The sequence below is a fragment of the Macrosteles quadrilineatus genome, unplaced genomic scaffold, assembly GCF_028750875.1.
Source record: "Macrosteles quadrilineatus isolate MER2022 unplaced genomic scaffold, UCM_ALF_1.0 Scaffold_4__1_contigs__length_99947679, whole genome shotgun sequence".
Classification (NCBI taxonomy): domain Eukaryota; kingdom Metazoa; phylum Arthropoda; class Insecta; order Hemiptera; family Cicadellidae; genus Macrosteles; species Macrosteles quadrilineatus.
Window position 1 is genome coordinate 79,134,505 of NW_026542597.1, and position 17,657 is coordinate 79,152,161.

General features: G+C 31.7%; 1 protein-coding gene across 1 annotated transcript in view; it reads left to right on the top strand.

The window, feature by feature from the left end:
- Positions 1-17,657, top strand: part of LOC128991571 (5'-AMP-activated protein kinase subunit gamma-2-like) — a 298,663-nt gene that overhangs the window by 246,213 nt on the left and 34,793 nt on the right. Inside the window, exon 7 of the mRNA XM_054414581.1 lies at positions 14,119-14,255. Within this exon, the coding sequence (XP_054270556.1) occupies positions 14,119-14,255 (137 nt within the window). The remainder of the gene's footprint in view (positions 1-14,118; positions 14,256-17,657) is intronic.

Below are 17,657 nucleotides of genomic sequence, written 5' to 3' on the forward strand. Positions count from 1 at the left end.
TGCCATTATTCTTTAACCTTTCTTTGTCTATTACAAAAAAGCCATATTTAGTTTTATCCCAACATTGATGACAGAGATTTCTAAATTGGTTAAATGAAAAATCATTACCAACATGATTGTTATATACATGTTTTAAATTCAAATCATCTTGTTTAAATAATATTAGGAAATTTACATTATCACGTAAATGTTTGTGTACTTTGCTGTAAGATTGACACAAGTAAAAACTGTTAATATTTTTATGTCGACCCATTGAGAAAAATTGTGTAATATTTGGACTATTTATGTCATCAAATACAACAACTGACTGTGATTCGACATCATTTGGTGTGATTTCACAGTCAGTAAACGTGTGTAATTTCACTTCGTCACACAAACTAAATATTTCAATTATTTTTTTATATTTTTCTTGTTCTAAAGATTTTGATATTAAATATAGGTTTGTAAATTTTAATCCTTCCTTTCTTACAATTAAATTATAAATTACAACCGTTTTCCCACTTCCACTGGGACCACAAATAACACATCGAATATTGGTAGGAAAAAGACCCAAATTCTTTGGTATATTTTCCTTAGTATGTACTATTTTAAATTTGTGTTTTTGTTGAATAAAAGACATTTTTTATATAATAAAAATGGTAAAAAATAATAAGAAAACATGTAAAAAGGGCAAAGGTTTATTCCTAAAGCCTTACAGGGGTCGAGGGTTATTGAATACTCTTATAAATAACCTTCCATTTCCACTTCACATACCATCATATCGGTACTGTGGACCTGGAACGAATATACGTGAGAATTTAGCTAAAAATATACCTCCAAAAAATAAACTAGACTCTTATTGTAAAGAGCATGACATATTCTACATGAATAATCCCGATACCGCTGCTCGGAACAAAGCAGACATGAGATTAGCAGACTTAGCTTGGACTAGAGTAACAGCCAAGGATGCAAATCTTGCTGAAAGAGCAGCTGCTTATGCCGTGACAAATTTGATGAAGGCAAAAGCAAAGATGGGAATGGGATTAAAATTTAATAAAAAATATGGACAACTACCAGCTGTTAGAGGCCGCAAAAGACGTGCCTCACTTCCGGGGGGTGTACCTAAAAAACGAGCTAAAAAATCTAACACCAAAAGTAAAAGAGTGCGGAATAGTTAATTTAGACAGTTCATCTGGCACACATTGGACAGCATATCGTAAAAATAAAGATATTGTAATTTATTTTGACCCATTTGGAATCCAACCTCCAAAAGAAGTAATTAAATATTTTGAGGGACATAAAATCTTCTATACTACTGATCAAATACAAGATTTAAATAGTTCCATTTGTGGAATTTTATGTTTATCATTCATAAAAAATTTTTGTTTATAAAAATGGATTCATTTACTATAACATTTTCGGGTACAGAGCCAGAGCTAAAGTCAGTGTTCTTTCCTCCCATAGAATTAAATGATGATTATGTAATTGGATTAGTAGATTTTCAAAGTTATAATTCTATATTTAATGTAAAAAAACCACTTAATACTTTAACATATTACAAAGTAGAGAAAAAAACATTACCAAAGGGAGAGATCTTAGTTGATGATTTAAACCAGTTATTAGATGGTAAACTTAAAGTTATAATACATAAGAACAGAGAAGCATTAATTAATACTAAAGTCAAACTTTTATTCAAAGGGCTTATTCCAAAATTAAATCAACTTAAAGGCAACAAATTAACCATTGGAGAAGGTGATGATGTTTTCTATTATGACCACAAAGCTCCAGTTACAATAGAAATTTCTGAAGGAACATATGAGGTGGTTGAGCTTGCAAAGGAAATTCAAAAGCAAATCCCAGACTTTTTCCTTACAGCTAATAATAAAACTATGAAAGCAACATTACTTTCTAGCCACGTGTTTGATTTTACAAAACCATGTTTAGGGTCTGTTTTATTGGGATTTAAAGGTGTTTCTACTCCTGGTGTTCAGTTTGAATCTACAAATAAAATAAACATTAATAATGTAAATGTGATTAGAGTAAAATGTAATATTGCAAATGGGTCCTATTTAAATGGAAATAAATCACACACCATACATAGCTTTTATCCAGAAGCTCCTCCTGGCTACAAAATTATTGAAGTTCCAAGAAATATTATATATTTTCCTGTAAATAAGAGAAGTTTAGATGTTGTCAGTATTACATTTGCCGATCAGCATGACAAGGCAATTGACTTTAATGGAGAAGAAACTACAATTACTTGTCATATAAAAAAGATATGAGAATTTATAAGAATTTATCTATAAGTGTACAAAATGCTAGGTTCCTACGATCAATAGGACTAAAGTTAAAATTTTCTATTAATAAAAATGGAAGATTTTCTAGACGTTACAGGGAAATCCCAATTCGACGATAGTGTGGTTAAAATTACAAATCACTCCTATGTTCCCCACAACACTTTGGCAATAAATAATTCCGATGAAATTCGAATATGTATTAATAATCAAGATTTGCTAACTCTCCCATGTAGGAGTTATCTGTATATTAAGGGAGAAATTGAGAATCATGATAAAGGTCATTTTATAAATAATGCATTTGCGTTCTTATTTGATGAAATTAGATATGAAGTTGCAGGTAAAGAAATAGACATTGTAAGAAACCCAGGAATTTCTAGTCTTATGAAAATATTGAGCTCTTACAATAAAACAACTAAATTGTCAAATGTGGCATTTGATTCTGACACGAATTTAAAAGAGTTCCATAAAGGTGGCAAGTTTAGTACATGTTTGCCATTAGAGCTGTTAATGGGTGTATTTGAGGATTTTAATAAGGTATTAGTAAATGTCAAACAAGAATTGGTGTTGAAAAGATCCAAAAATGATTTGAATTGTATATTAACAACCACTAGTGCTCCAGCGAGTGGCACTGCTGATACGATTCCTAAAATTACACTTAACTCAATTCAATGGGTGATGCCACATGTGATACCATCAGATGGAGAGAAGTTACAATTACAAAAGATGTTATTGCAAAATAAAAATTTGCAAATTGCATTTAGAAGTTTAGAGTTGCATGAACTTCCATCATATCCCAATACTACAAGACATACATGGTCAGTAAAGACATCTTCCAGTTTGGAGAAGCCTAGGTATATTATATTTGGTTTCCAAACAGCTAGGGATAATAGTGCACGAAAAAGAACTGATGAATTTGATCACTGTAAATTAAAAAATCTCAAAGTATTTCTAAACTCTGAATATTATCCTTATAGTGATTTAAATCTCGACTTTGAAAATGGAGATGTCTCTAAAGCTTATGAGATGTTTATGAGATTTAGAGAGACTTACTATAATACTATCCCAGATCCTATGATAAGTAGGGCTGAGTTTATGAAGAAATATCCACTAATTGTAATAGACTGTTCTAGACAGAACGAAACAGTGAAGGAAGGAATTGTTGATATTAAATTAGAGATTGAAACTGCAGAAAATGTGCCAGCAAATACATCTGCATATTGTTTGATAATACATGATAAAGTGTTTGAGTACAATCCTTTGTCAAATGAGATAAATAAAATGTAAATAAAAGATGAAAAACATTCAACAAGAATTGGTTGACTCTGCAAATCAAATACGAGAGAAATATAGAGCTTTAAAACGTGGCAAGTTTCTAGAGGCTGAAGAGAGGTTTCAAACATTCCAACCTTTAATAGAGCCATTACAAGAATTAAAAAAAATCTCCAAAACAGAGAGGCCTCGAATGGAGATTCTCCCAATGACTCCATCTAGAATACCAATAATACCAAGATTGCAACCATTACAACAATCTACTCCACAGAAATTAGATTTTGGTCTTTTAGCATCAGACTATTTAGGAAATTACCTCAGTAAAAGTAGTATGACAGACACTACATATGGTATTAGACGAGAAGCAAATAAATTTTTTATTGGAAATAAGGAAGTTGACATTGCCAATGATGATGTTACAATTGCAAATAAAACCTACAAGGGGACAAAAGGTTTGTGGCAATTGTTAACTTTAAAAGAACCTGAGGATTATACTCCGGCTGATTTGCAAAATTATAAAGAAATTTTGGAAGCTACAAATGGGCATTTAAAGAGTTACAAGGATGGTGCACCAATTTCAAGTAATAGACATACTAAATATCTTAATATAATTAAACCTCTTTTTAAATCTGTTGGTGAAGGTTTGAGACAAGTGACTGGTAATAAAATAGACTATATTTATTGGGATGATCCTAATGAGCTTGTAGATAGGTTAAGACTTCTTTGGCTAAGTCGCCAAGCCGGTAACTCAGGAGTGGATAATGAAATAGATTCCATTATTGAGGAATTAAGAGAAAGTGGAATTATTTATTAAATAAAAATATGTTTATAGATAAATTTTATCGTTTATATAATCCATATAATAAGCCTGCAGAACCCAGGGCTAGTAGTGAACCTACTTTAAATTTACAAGACGATAGTTGGAATTGTTTAAACCGTAAAATTGGTAATGTTAAAGATGGGGAGTTTGTAGATGATGTATCAACTTTGGGACAGACATTAACTAGAAAAGGTGATGTCTTTTTACAAGGTAAAACTAAATATGAGTTTTTAGAATCTAAGAATAAAAATTGGAATGCTAAAAAACAGAAAATTACTAATGTGGGAAAGGGTGAAAGTTTAGATGATGTGCCCACTTTACAACAGACTTTAATACGAAAAAAAGATGGTACATTTGTACAAGACAATAATAATTATGAATTTTTAGAATCAGAGAATGGTGTTTGGAATGCTAAGAAACAGAAAATTACTAATGTAGAAAAGGGTGAAAGTTTAGATGATGTGCCCACTTTACAACAGACTTTAATACGAAAAGAAGATGGTAAATTTATACAAGACGATAATAATTATGAATTTTTAGAATCAGAGAATGGTGTTTGGAATGCAAAGAAACAGAAACTTAGCAATTTGATGGAAGGTACAGATAGTAAAGATGCTGTGAATGTTTCTCAAGTTCCAAAAATGGAAGCAGGCTATTGGAATTTTAATAATAAAAGGTTAGTACGTGTTAAACCTGCCATTGATGACACTGACTGTGTTACAAAAGAACAGACTATAACTTATAATAAAAAAATAAATTGATTTGATGCCAGAAATCAATTTATAAGAAATCTACCAGAAGGGGAACATTCGGATGACATTTGTCTAATGTCACAAGCTATGCATTATGATGGATCGAAATTTGTGTGTGGAGAAAAAAATTTTAATTTGATGGAATACAATCCTGATTTATTAGTTGCTGACCCCACATCTTTGAGTGGATTTAAGTATATAGATAATAGACCATATATACCAGAAAACTATGTATTTAAAAGAATGGAAGATAATCTATTGATTGGGGCTAATGGTGATGTATTTAGAGTTACAGGAAAGGATGATGTTATAAAAAATGAATGAAATTGCATACGAACTTCATAAACCTGCAAGAAAGAATTTCATAAGAAGGTCTTTCAAAGTATTAGGTATAAATGAAACCGTACAAATAGATTTAATTGATATGCAAAACTATGCTAGAGAAAATTCTGGCAATAAATATATTTTAACTTTAATAGATACATTTTCTAAAAAAGCTTATGCTGCTCCACTAAAGAATAAGACAGGGTTAGTGGTTACAGAAGCCATTAAAACCATTCTACCAAAGGGGGTTAAAAACATTCAATCTGACAATGGAAAAGAATTTTTTAATCAATATTTTAACAAACTAATGAAAAAATTAAATATTAATCACTATCACACATTTTCTACAACTAAGGCTGCAATTGTGGAGAGGTTTCAGAGAACTTTAAAGAATTGGTTATATAGGGAATTTAGTGCTCAGGGGAGTTATAAATGGTTGGATTTACTTCCAAAGTTAATTCGAAAATATAATAATAAGGTGCATAGATCTATAGGAATGAAGCCTAACCAAGTGAATGTTAAGAATAGTAAATATGTGCATGAGAGGTTGACTTCTAAAGTAGAGCAAGTTAAAAAGCCAAGATATAAGGTAGGTGATAGCGTAAGGATTTCCAAGTATAAACATGTTTTTAGTAAAGGTTATACTCCAAATTGGACAGGGGAACTATTTACAATAGCAGAAGTTAAGAATACAAAGCCTGTGACTTATATCTTGAAAGATGAAAATGGCAATATAATCAGGGGAGGCTTCTATACAGAGGAGTTGTTAAAGACAAAGTATAAGGACATGTATTTGGTAGAGAAGATAATTAGGAGAAAGGGTGATTCGTTGTATGTCAAATGGCTTGGGTTCCCAAGTAGCCAGAACTCATGGATTTCCACTAAGGATGTCCAAGGGAGCGCGCCCGAGTTCGCGTGCCGAGAGCCGGGTGGCCAAAAAAATGAGCCATATTCCAGACGTGTTTTTCAGTATTAAAAAAGTAGAAAATTTATATAGGGGTGTATAGGTCGAGAGCTGGATCTTTAAAAAAGTGGCCAAAAAAAGCTCTTCCATTTTTTTCTCATTTTTCCCCTATAAAAAGTGCCCTAAAAGTGCCTCTAAAACGCCGAAAGTGAGGTCATATTCTGGTATTACCTCTACTGTTTCATGATAACAATTTACATTTTAGTCTTTTTACATATTTGTATATATTTAAGAATATACGTATAGTTTTTATCATATATGCAACTATAAGTTTTACCATTGAGTATATGGTTTTACTCACTAAAAATCTTTGGAAAGCAATTTGCCAGTTGGAGGTAAAATTCAAGTGTAATCATCATGCTTTGCTAAACTAAGGTATCTTTTGTTAATTTTTTCAAAAATTATTAGTTAGGCTTTAGTTATACGCTTTTAAACCATGGTAAACATACGCTTTTAACCATGGTAAACATAATATAATGAACTTTTGAATGGTAATCAGTACATATGAAAGTCTTTTTTATAGACATAAAGATATTTAGCATGATGTAAGGCACCATGTTACGTAATATTAATACTGTTATTAAATCACAGGCAGAACTATTTGCGTTAAATTACTGTAGGAAATGTTATTTTTCAATAGTTTGAATATTAGTCCAACATTTTTATAATCAACCTGGAAATATGCAGCCCTAAATAAATGTCTCCTTCTTTTAAATTTAGCTACCTCTAATGTATTTTATTATAACTCTATAAGATAATTTATTGCATATCTGAGTAGTGTCATTTTAAACTTTTCCTGGATACTAAGTTTATGGTTTCGTCACAAAGTGTAATTAAGCCTTAAAAAAAAAAAAAAAAAAAACAGGAACTCTTAAGTTTGTAATCTAAAAAATGTTAATTTCAATTTCTCGACCAAAACAATGATTTCAAACTATCAAATATTTTACATCATAGTATTGGGCAAAGAGAAATATTTATAAAGTTTGATGTGAGTGGGGTAGGATGATATGTTGTTGGACGATTCAAAGGAATTGATTGTGACAAATATTGATGTTTATTGTCCATTTCACCGTGATGACAGTAAAAGTCAATGATATATTTTATCTAGAGTAAATAGAACTGTATTTATCGACTGTATTTATTGCTCTCTCGAGTCTTAAAACACCTGAAATCGAATAATCTCTTTGGTAATAATTTCCTATTCATCACGTCCCATAGGAATTTAATGTTATTGATACTGCAGAACTTTACTAAGATAAAGCAAATAGCCAAACAATTGCATAGATAAAATTAACTAGGTATGTTGATTGAGTGTTAACCTATTTTTGAGCTTTATAAAATAATTGATGGGGAAAATATGCAAATAGTTCATGTGGTACGCTACTGCTAAAACTTATTTAATTTGTAACATTGAGATTATTACACATAAATTAGTGTTTGCAAACATAAATTAGAGTCTTAGTCGACTCTTGTATTTAAGACTAATTTATTACATTATTTAAATCAGAAAACAAGTTAGAGTATATGTACAAACCAATATATAGAATATATGGCATGTATTCTATTTTAAGTATGTAGTTAGTTTTCTTCTGACTTATTTATCAATTAGGTTAATTTCAGTTGGGATATTGCTAGTGTGTAATATTAAACTTAGTGTAAGACATAAATTAGCTTGGTAACATCGATGACACTGATCTTCTTGGAATTTTAAATTTAAAAGCGAACTATCGCGACAATTTATTTTTAATGTCTTATTTTTCAATTTTTTGGTAACATCACATAAGTTACATATTTAGGTTGGAGAAAAAATACCTAGAAACTGATTTAACCTAAAAAATCTTGATTGGTTTGGGATACAACTTCCAATATTAACCATCCCTATTCAAACCACTATAAGCTCTCATTTCTTACCGTATTGCACAGGTGAGTTGGCACTTGACTTTATGTGAAAACAACAAACCGTAGACAATTTTACAATGCAAAGTTGGCGTAGTTGACACAAGATGGAGACCCGAGGTCCAATAGCACACAAAGTGATGCATCTTCCTCCGGTGTACACAGTGACTCCTCCGCCGGACGACCCCCCTTCAAGGTCCCGGTCCCCCATCCCCCGGCTGGGTCCCCGGACCCCACGGAGCTCCAGGTCCCCTAGTCCAGCACCGTCGTCTCCCAAGCTATCCAGGAGTATACAAGATCTTCTACGCCTCGCTGTTAGGAAAGTTGTGCCTGGGAGTAAAAAAAGTAGTCCGACGACGACTCGGAGAACCAGCTGCCTTCTGGATGTTCCTCAAGAGAGCGCGGCTGTCTTCAGGACCAGGTCGAAGAGTTTGGACGATGGGAATAGGAAGACTACGCCGTCGGATTGTGAGACGACTTATAGGATTTATGATTCCATCTTGAAAGAGGGTAAGTTTGTTTGTTTTTAAGTGGATGGGGTTTTAAGATTGTAACGGTGGAATCTCTGGACTAATTACATGTCCTTCGTTAGGTAGCATCATTAGACCAATGCGAAAATTTGGACAACACTCATGTTTTGCATGTAAAAAGTTAACAATAATCATATTGCTTTATCTCCTCTATAAAACCGTTTTGGTCAACGATGCAAAAAAAAGGAAACAAGCAGTTCGGCTGAACTAGTGAGAAACTAGTGAATTGCAATAAAATTATGTACTACACTACCCAACATTAACCTAATATGTTTTGTTCATCTTAAGTATTTTATACCTTCGTAAATATTTGGTGATGAAAACAAAAGGATCTGCCCAAACTTGCAAACATTTTACAATACCGGACAGGTTATCAACGCATTTTCGTTAACCAATGATGATCCTAATTTTCCAATACTCTGTATACGAAAATTAAATTATCAAAATTTTCATCAGCTTCTGAAAAAATATACTTAAGTGATAGATAAATTACAAATTACATGAACGAATTTCAGTAAGTCTTTTACAAATTGAACCAAATCAGAACTAAACCAAACAAAAATATTTAACACACAAAATTAAAAACAGATTTATAATCTTCCCTACTGAAGTAAGAATTAATTGGTACATACATGACGTATAAAAAGTTAATACCTTTTCATGAGTTACATCGACGGTTATTTTTACTCTAGATGTCAAATTGTGTCACTTCCATTCCCAATCGTATTGTGTGATCCGTCCCTGTTTATTATGCAAGTATAGCTCATCCCTAGAGCTGTGGGGTTTGTTCAGCCAGTGCTAGTGGTACTGAATACATTATGAGGGTCTTTATCTATGAATGGATAGCAAATAGTGTCTAATAACTATTTTGCATACACTGGTATTTAAATGTGTATGTTATCTAACTGTATTTATGAGAATGGTTTTTAGAAAAGTGTTTATAAAATGTATAAACATGTCCGTTACAAAAGTAATTTTGATTGATAATTCGTATGCAGCCGCTGTTTTGCATACAGTTAAGGAAAGTTGTGTCTACTTCCAACACGAGTAGTATCTTTGACTATTAATACAATATGATAGTATTTATTTAATAATACAATCTCTTTTCTGTATTATAAGTGGCTTCAGATTCTGCGTTTTCATTAAATAAAACTTAAAGCAGACCATATCTGCTATTTATTTATTTTAAATTTTGAAAATAGCTACTTCAAGACTATTGATATCAAAATATCTGTGAATTTTATCAAATGAATTCTCACTACGTAACATGAAGCAATTTAAATTCGTCAAATTGCATATGTGCTCCCTTGTGGATTATACATATTCTCAATAATACATGATGCTACAAATCAAATATGTATTTTATGATTTTTAGTTCTAATTCAGCAATGGCTTTCTAGTTAGTGAAGCTTTGACTGAAAATAGTCTTGCAATTAACCCAGTAAAATCCCTCTTGAACCGAGTTCCATCATCCAGCAAAAGATAATTTCCTGTTGCTGGATTTTGCCTGAATTGCTTCCTAAACTCAAACTACAGTTTGGAAGAACAAATACGGCAATTGCTCAACAGTTCGCAGTCAATATGCTTAATTATTGTGGCTACACGCTGTAATAATTCTGCTTGCAATAATATTCTCTCGCATTAATCTATTCTATTTAAGGCAGCTATGGTTTTAAAGATCCTTTCTTTATGGTTACACAATGTATTGATGTTATTTATATTTTAAGAAGTGTCTGCTTATTGTTAAAGTATATTAAATAGTCATAAAGAATTTCCATAGAAAACCTCGTAGGTTTCTACATTATATGTGTGTTAAAAATTCCAATATTTACTAGGTAAAATTGCTTTAAAGCTACATTGGCCACAAATAATAGACTAATGATTGTGGTTTTTAAAACCTAGCGTTCAAAAATTTTAGATTCTTTGGTTTAACATGTTTTTTCGATTTACTATTTAATCAAAGCTTTTATATTTTTGTCCAAACAGTTTAAATTAATGAGTTCAAGTCAACAAACAAATGAATGTGGCGTAAAGGGTTTAGATGAAAGAAATTGACTCTTGTTCAATGTTATTTGCTCGTTGTTTCAATTTCCCTTCCCCCAATTTCAGAACATTTCACTGTTTTGCCAAATTAAGCTTAACGAAAAATGAAAATTACTTTTCGAAGATTTTGATAACCTTAAAATTGCACTTACAACAAGCATTTTTTAACATCTACATCACAACTTATTTATTTTACATATTAGTTTTTTTACTGAAAAATGATTCAAGTATGTCAGGACTTATCTGGTCAAGTGGTTAGAGCGTGGGCCTTAAGTCCTAGTGTGCCAGAATTAAAATCCCTCCTATCACCAAACTATCGACACAGACTAAAGATCGAAATGGCAATTATTTTAAGTTAAGAGTAACGCTGCGACCTGGCATTTCAATCCTACTTAAGCTATAGATCTATTCATGAAGTAGGAATAGATGGATTTCTTCAAAAAGGAGAATTGTCTCAGTATAAAAAATTTCCCTCCAAGAAAAATGCTGTGCCTTTTTAAAAATATTTTAATATATTTAAAATATTTTAAGAGTTTTATTATGTTTCAAGGATGTATTTACTCTCACTCTTTTTAGTGAACCATCTGTTACCCGAGTGTAATAAATTGCTTGGGAAGGTACAAATTCATCTTGAAACCAATCTTTAAAAGAGAGTGATTGAATTGGGTTCCTAAAACCATTGGTAATTTGTCTCCGCTTCAACCAAAATACATTTGTATCAATACGCTCAATAATCTTCCGTATTAAGAAGCATTTCAATTCATGAAAAAGATGTAGGCCTCTGTATAATTTAAACACAAAATTAATTTTTAAATGTGATGTCGTAATTTAAATGTACTAACCCAAGTAATGCTTTACTAATGAATTTGTTTAACCTTTTTACAAGAGAGACAAAACTGAACTTTTTGAAAGTTTATGATTGATGTAGCACTGTTGATATTTCTGTACTTTTGTCGTCAATTTAGCTTAGAGTTCATATTACAGATTGGTCTTAGTGATATTAACCAAACAAGTTAATCAATCAAACTATTTTACTCAATAACTTACTTAATACTAAATAAATCCTTAATTTTGGTTAGAAATGTGTTATGTGCAAGTTTGTACTTCATTCACGTACTTATTTTCGTCACATAAATAAACATTCACCCAAACAAAGAAGTATTTTGACTCAAGTTTTTCCCCCATGAATTCAATATATTGGTTACTCTTGATATAAGTACAGTGTCTTAAAACTTTAAATTCATCGAAATAAGCTTAAATATTTTTACAGGTTTTTATGCCCCTTCAAATTTTGCATTTTTGTCAAATTTGTTTTTTTCATACTGTACATATGAATTTATAACACGTAAAAGAAAAGTTATGTTATGATATTATAGTATTTTGGTACCAAAATACATTGAGCTTTTAAAATAACTACATTATTTGTTTGTTTAATGTAAGTACTTTGTCTTTTTGGAATCACTGAAATGTTTTCTATTTGTCAACTATGCCGGAATCATTTACACACAAGGTTTCATATTATCTATTTCTGCTATGAACATTTGCCAGGTCCAGGAATATCATCTCCCACCACAAGCTGTCAAAACAGACATTTGTGTCTTGTTTACAGTTATTTTCGGTGTTGAAAACATTTTTGAATGGTCTTACATTCACCTTGAGGTGTTACTTTGTAAAATATTTGTTATTTTCATATGTTTGGTGTGTGGAAATAATTTTTACACCCACATAATGTATGATACACTAATATTAAATTTGTGCACCGTTTAAGTCTGTTTTATTTTAATGGGTTTTCTTTTGTAATTTTCAAACCAATGTAATGATACTTTCCGGTAAACCTGCTAAATGGATAAAAATAATAGTGTGTGATTTTTTTTTAATTTTAAAAGGAACATTTAAATTGCTTATTGTGACTAAATTTTGTTTCTGTAAAAATGTTGTACTGTATTCTGTTTCAACTAAAAACTTATTGAGTGTATACTTGCAGTATTATAGGGATGAAGTAATTTGATGTGATTTTGAATTAATATGACTATATCACGTATAATTTGTTGTAAGCTAACTAATCATTGATATAGGAAATTTAAGATTTTTGGACACTGAACAAATTTATTACAGTAATTTACAAAAAATATTAAGTATAACACACGTATGACAGGCACCCTCCCATATAATTTAACAATATAACAAAGGTAATGTAATATAGAAAATAATTAACATGTTGGCGAAGGGTTTAACAACAAGCTTGTTATGGGCACCATTACACTGTACATGAGTTTCAGCCCACATCCACTGAAGGTAGCTAACTGTAGACTTGTTTAGTTTTAATGGTTTTAGATGTAAGTTGTATCCATCCTAACAAAGATTATACAGTAGCTCAAAGACCATATTTTGTTCTATGCAACATCCTTAATCTTAATTGTAGACTTGAGTTTTTATCAAAGTCTGACTGTCATATATTGTTTTCTTCCTGTAAATAATCATCGTAAACTTCAATTATGCAGTGTTAAAAATTCTTTAATCTCAGGAGTATTTAGTTTATTTGTACCTCCATCACCTATTTATGCACTACCATTAGAAAGTATAGGAATCTTGTGGATGTTCTAGCTGCGACTTTTGATGAAACCATTTCATTTCAACCAACCAGACCCCAGTAACGTGCTTGGGTTCTGGTATAAAAGTAATAATATAGGAAAGTATAGGAATCTTGTGGATGTTCTAGCTGCTGCTTTTGATGAAACCATTTCATTTCAACTAACCAGACCCCAGTAACGAGCTTGGGTTATGGTTACCAAACTATCATTAAAGATACATCATACTTTTGCAGTAGGACCAAACTTGAAGCACAAATATCATCTTGTAATCCAATTAGATAATGAACCAAGGTGCAAGTGCTGTTTTTACTAAACGATATATCTTTATCAGTCTTCTACGTAAAATATTTTAACGTTGAACCAAAATACGGCAGTGTGCAAGAAAATAACAATTGGAGATATTGTCCATGTTCCGAGATGCTAATGTGAATATCGTGTCATTTAAGATGGAAAGCAACATAACCAACTGTGATGTGGGAAAGATTCTTATACACATGTGCAACCTGCTTGCCACTGACTATGTCATGTATAATTTATTGACACTACCTTTACCAAAACTATTTCTTAACGATTGATTCCCTCTTCACCTAAAGAAGTGGGAATAATCTCCATGTTAATGTTTCCAATATACCAACCACTGTGTTTTGTTCCAGGTGCTTTGCTGAGGCGCAGTTCCGTAGACGTAGAGAGGCGAAGGTTATCACTTGGCGCAGTCTCGACACCTCACCGCGCCTCCGACGCATGCCTAGATCCTCACCATGCAGCCATACTGTTCAGAGACTCTAGAGGGGTGAGTTATAGATTAAACATACTCCCTTAGATATGTCATCCTTATGGATCAGCTGAAGACTATTTATTTGTTAGTTCCATCCGTTACCGATAGGGTCGTGTTTCTTTCTTGTTATTTCGTTTTTCTTTCGAAATTGCGGCAAAATCGTGGTTATATATTCAGTTCGTGGTAAAAGAATGATAATCTGAACTACATTTATAAGTTTTGAGTCTGAGTGGGGACTCTCTAACAAGTAAAACACCGCTTGCATGTTCAGTGTGTTTAATAACATGGCGTTAATCGTTATTCAAATTTGTTGTACACTGAAAAACCTTTCCAGGCAAGTTCGGCAGAGTACGTGGGCAATCGACAGAGATCGGGCATACTTGAAATAAAATTACCTGTTGGTAGTAGCATTGACTTTATATCTACACTCAACTATTGAGAAACTAATGTATAACCATGTGGCTTTATGCAACCAAGTAGATGCCTGTTATTTTTTATGTAGTCTGAAGTTGCAAAGATCATTAGATTCGAGTCTTAGCCTAAGTGCATTCTTATTCAAGAAATCGCCGTTGTAGATTTGCGGACGACGACGACGTCTTGAATTAATGTCCTTTCCTCTATATTCCATTTACTGTTGAAGTGCTGATGCAAAGAAATGTTAATGAATGAAGAACTTACAATGCTGTTTCACATTATCAGAATGTTGACAGCTATGAGTTTAGAATTATTGTAATGTTTAGCCTATTTAAGTAAAAATATTTTTTATACCCGCGGTATATGGTGTAGCCGTTTTATTTAATAAAATTTCATAATACTGCATCTATCAAAATCAATGCAATATATTTGCAAAAAAAAATCTAAATCATCCATTTAGTCAACAAAATGTTATTTTTGTATTAAATTCACTATTGTAACTGATATTCTTTATACATTTTTATTATTAGTAACTTCATAGATTAGTGAACTGTGTAGAATTTCATTGGGGTTTTAGAAGATAAAGTTAAATAACCTGTAGATAGGCCTAATTCACTCTCAATTAATAACTTCACACAAATCTATGTTCTAACGAATATTTTCCTAACTACAGTATTGGAAAATATTTCACAACCTATACCAACTACCATTTCTTGTCAGAATGACTACCTCAGAACCTAAACAAGTGGGTTTTTATAGAAATATATGATATTGAACTTCATGAGATTTCTGATGATATTGTGATAACAATGTCACTCAAGTAATAACCAACGGGTTTCTGTGTCATGTCACTATGTCAGTGTAACAAGCCAAATTAACTCACTTTAATGTAACGCAAGTTATAATCTTTCCCTTGTAAGGGAGAGATTACCGTTAAAATTCAATAGTTCAAGTATATTGCCACTGAAAATTTAAAAATATCGTTGAGAAATTCTCTGTTTTTTTTTTAAACAGAAATTTTTTTTTATAATAGCTTACTTTCTGATTTATTTAGCTAAGTTTAAAACATTATTTCAGGATTTTAGACATTTTCCAACCTCAATTGTTATATAACCTATTTTTTTTTTTTTGTTTTTTTTGTCCTAAGGACGCTAGGCACGAGCCTGGGATTGTTTTCCACATTACTTCAGGCTAGACCTAGGGGTTACGGCATTATCACTTAGATAAAATCCATTGGTGACTTGGCGGGGATCGAACCCGGGATATAACCTATATTGGAGATATTGGCAATTAATAATGAAATGTATAATTAAATTTACAAATTCAACAAGGCCAATATATAAGTGAATGAAATAAAATTTATATATATTGGCCTTGTTGAATTTGTAAATTTAATTAGGTATACATTTCATTATCAATTGTTATGTTAAATTCTTATGTTGATTCATCCTTTATCCCCCTAATTTGTCTACACCAAAATGTGTGTGTTTTTTTTTTTACTATTGCTATAACGGTTGTTGTGTAAGAATATTTCCTTATTAACATAAATTTTCATCGACAGCTATTAAATTTACAGATTTAATTTTACTGTTAATATTATTGAAACGATGAGATTATATTATTTGAGCTTGATATTTTTACTATAGGCAGAACTTAAGTTTTCACACCAAACATTACAAGAATAATTAATCTATTATTGAATGTTTAAATAATTATCCTTCAATGCACATTTACTAATCCAGGTTTTGGAGTAATAAATTCTGTCTTATATTTGATTCGTTTGTGTTTGGTTATTAGTACGTATTTAAATGTGTCACACATCCTCCCTAAATACGTACTAATAACCAAACACAAACGAGTGTAAGGAACATATAGGTGTAAGAGTAATCCCTGTCGCATAATTAAGCAATAACAAAGGCCGGGCATTATACAAAGAAAACAATGAAAACAGCCGAGTAGGGTCTTACAATGAGCTTATTACAGGACATCTTTAGTAAACGCAGATTTCAGCCTATATACCCAGTGAATATTATATTTTACTCGATGTATACCATACATTTTTTAGCATCCGGTAATCTATTTCTCCAAGTTAACTATTCAATTTGAGCACTTAAATTTCTGTGTGAAAAATCTGTATACCTCTTGAATATACTTCCTACATCTTTTACAAAATTACTTAACTTTGTGCCTCTTCAGTAATTTTGATTTGAATTGTTATGACATTTTTGTGTCATCAGTAGTTTGTTGACACATTTCTGCATTTCTGCAGAAATGCATTTTTGTTTTGTACTGCATTTCTCTGCAGTAAAAGCTACACAAATATTATGTGTTGTTGATTGACTTTTTTTATGTATTCTAAAGTTTTTTTTCTCAGAATTTCAAAACGGCTCCAGACAAAATAAAGAAATATTGGTTTACTTTTAAGTTTAATACCGAATGTTAAATTGATAGATTATTGTTGGAATCATATTAACTCGCCCATTGTGTATTTGCAGTTGACGTGCTATTCTATTGAGTTTTTTGACGGGGATTCAATGCTTCATATTTGTACGGTACTTAATGAGATGGATGCTTCGTGTAAGATTGTTAAAGAATACAATCAGCTGTTTCTATAACCAGTACCATAACATTTTAGCTAGAAAAACAGAGTCCAAGTTTCAAACTAGCGAAAAGTTACTGACTTTACTCAGTATTGAACCAGCAACCTTGTGATTTTTAGAGCTGTGTTCGGTTCCAATGACACTAAGGTTAGAATCTGACAAGCAAAGCTGTAGGATACACAGCACGTGTTGTGCCTGTTGCAAATAGGTTGTTGTCATAGCCTTGCCACACAATGTAGATCAACCAGTGCCAAAGTGTTCCCATTTATAGTCAGCCTCAGCCTCTTGAGTTCTGGTGTTACTTTGGCAGTACAGATTTATTAGATTAGATCCATGTACAAGTACACGCTGATACACTAGGGTATGTATTTTAAGAGGGTTCTACCCGGTCAATTCAAGATGG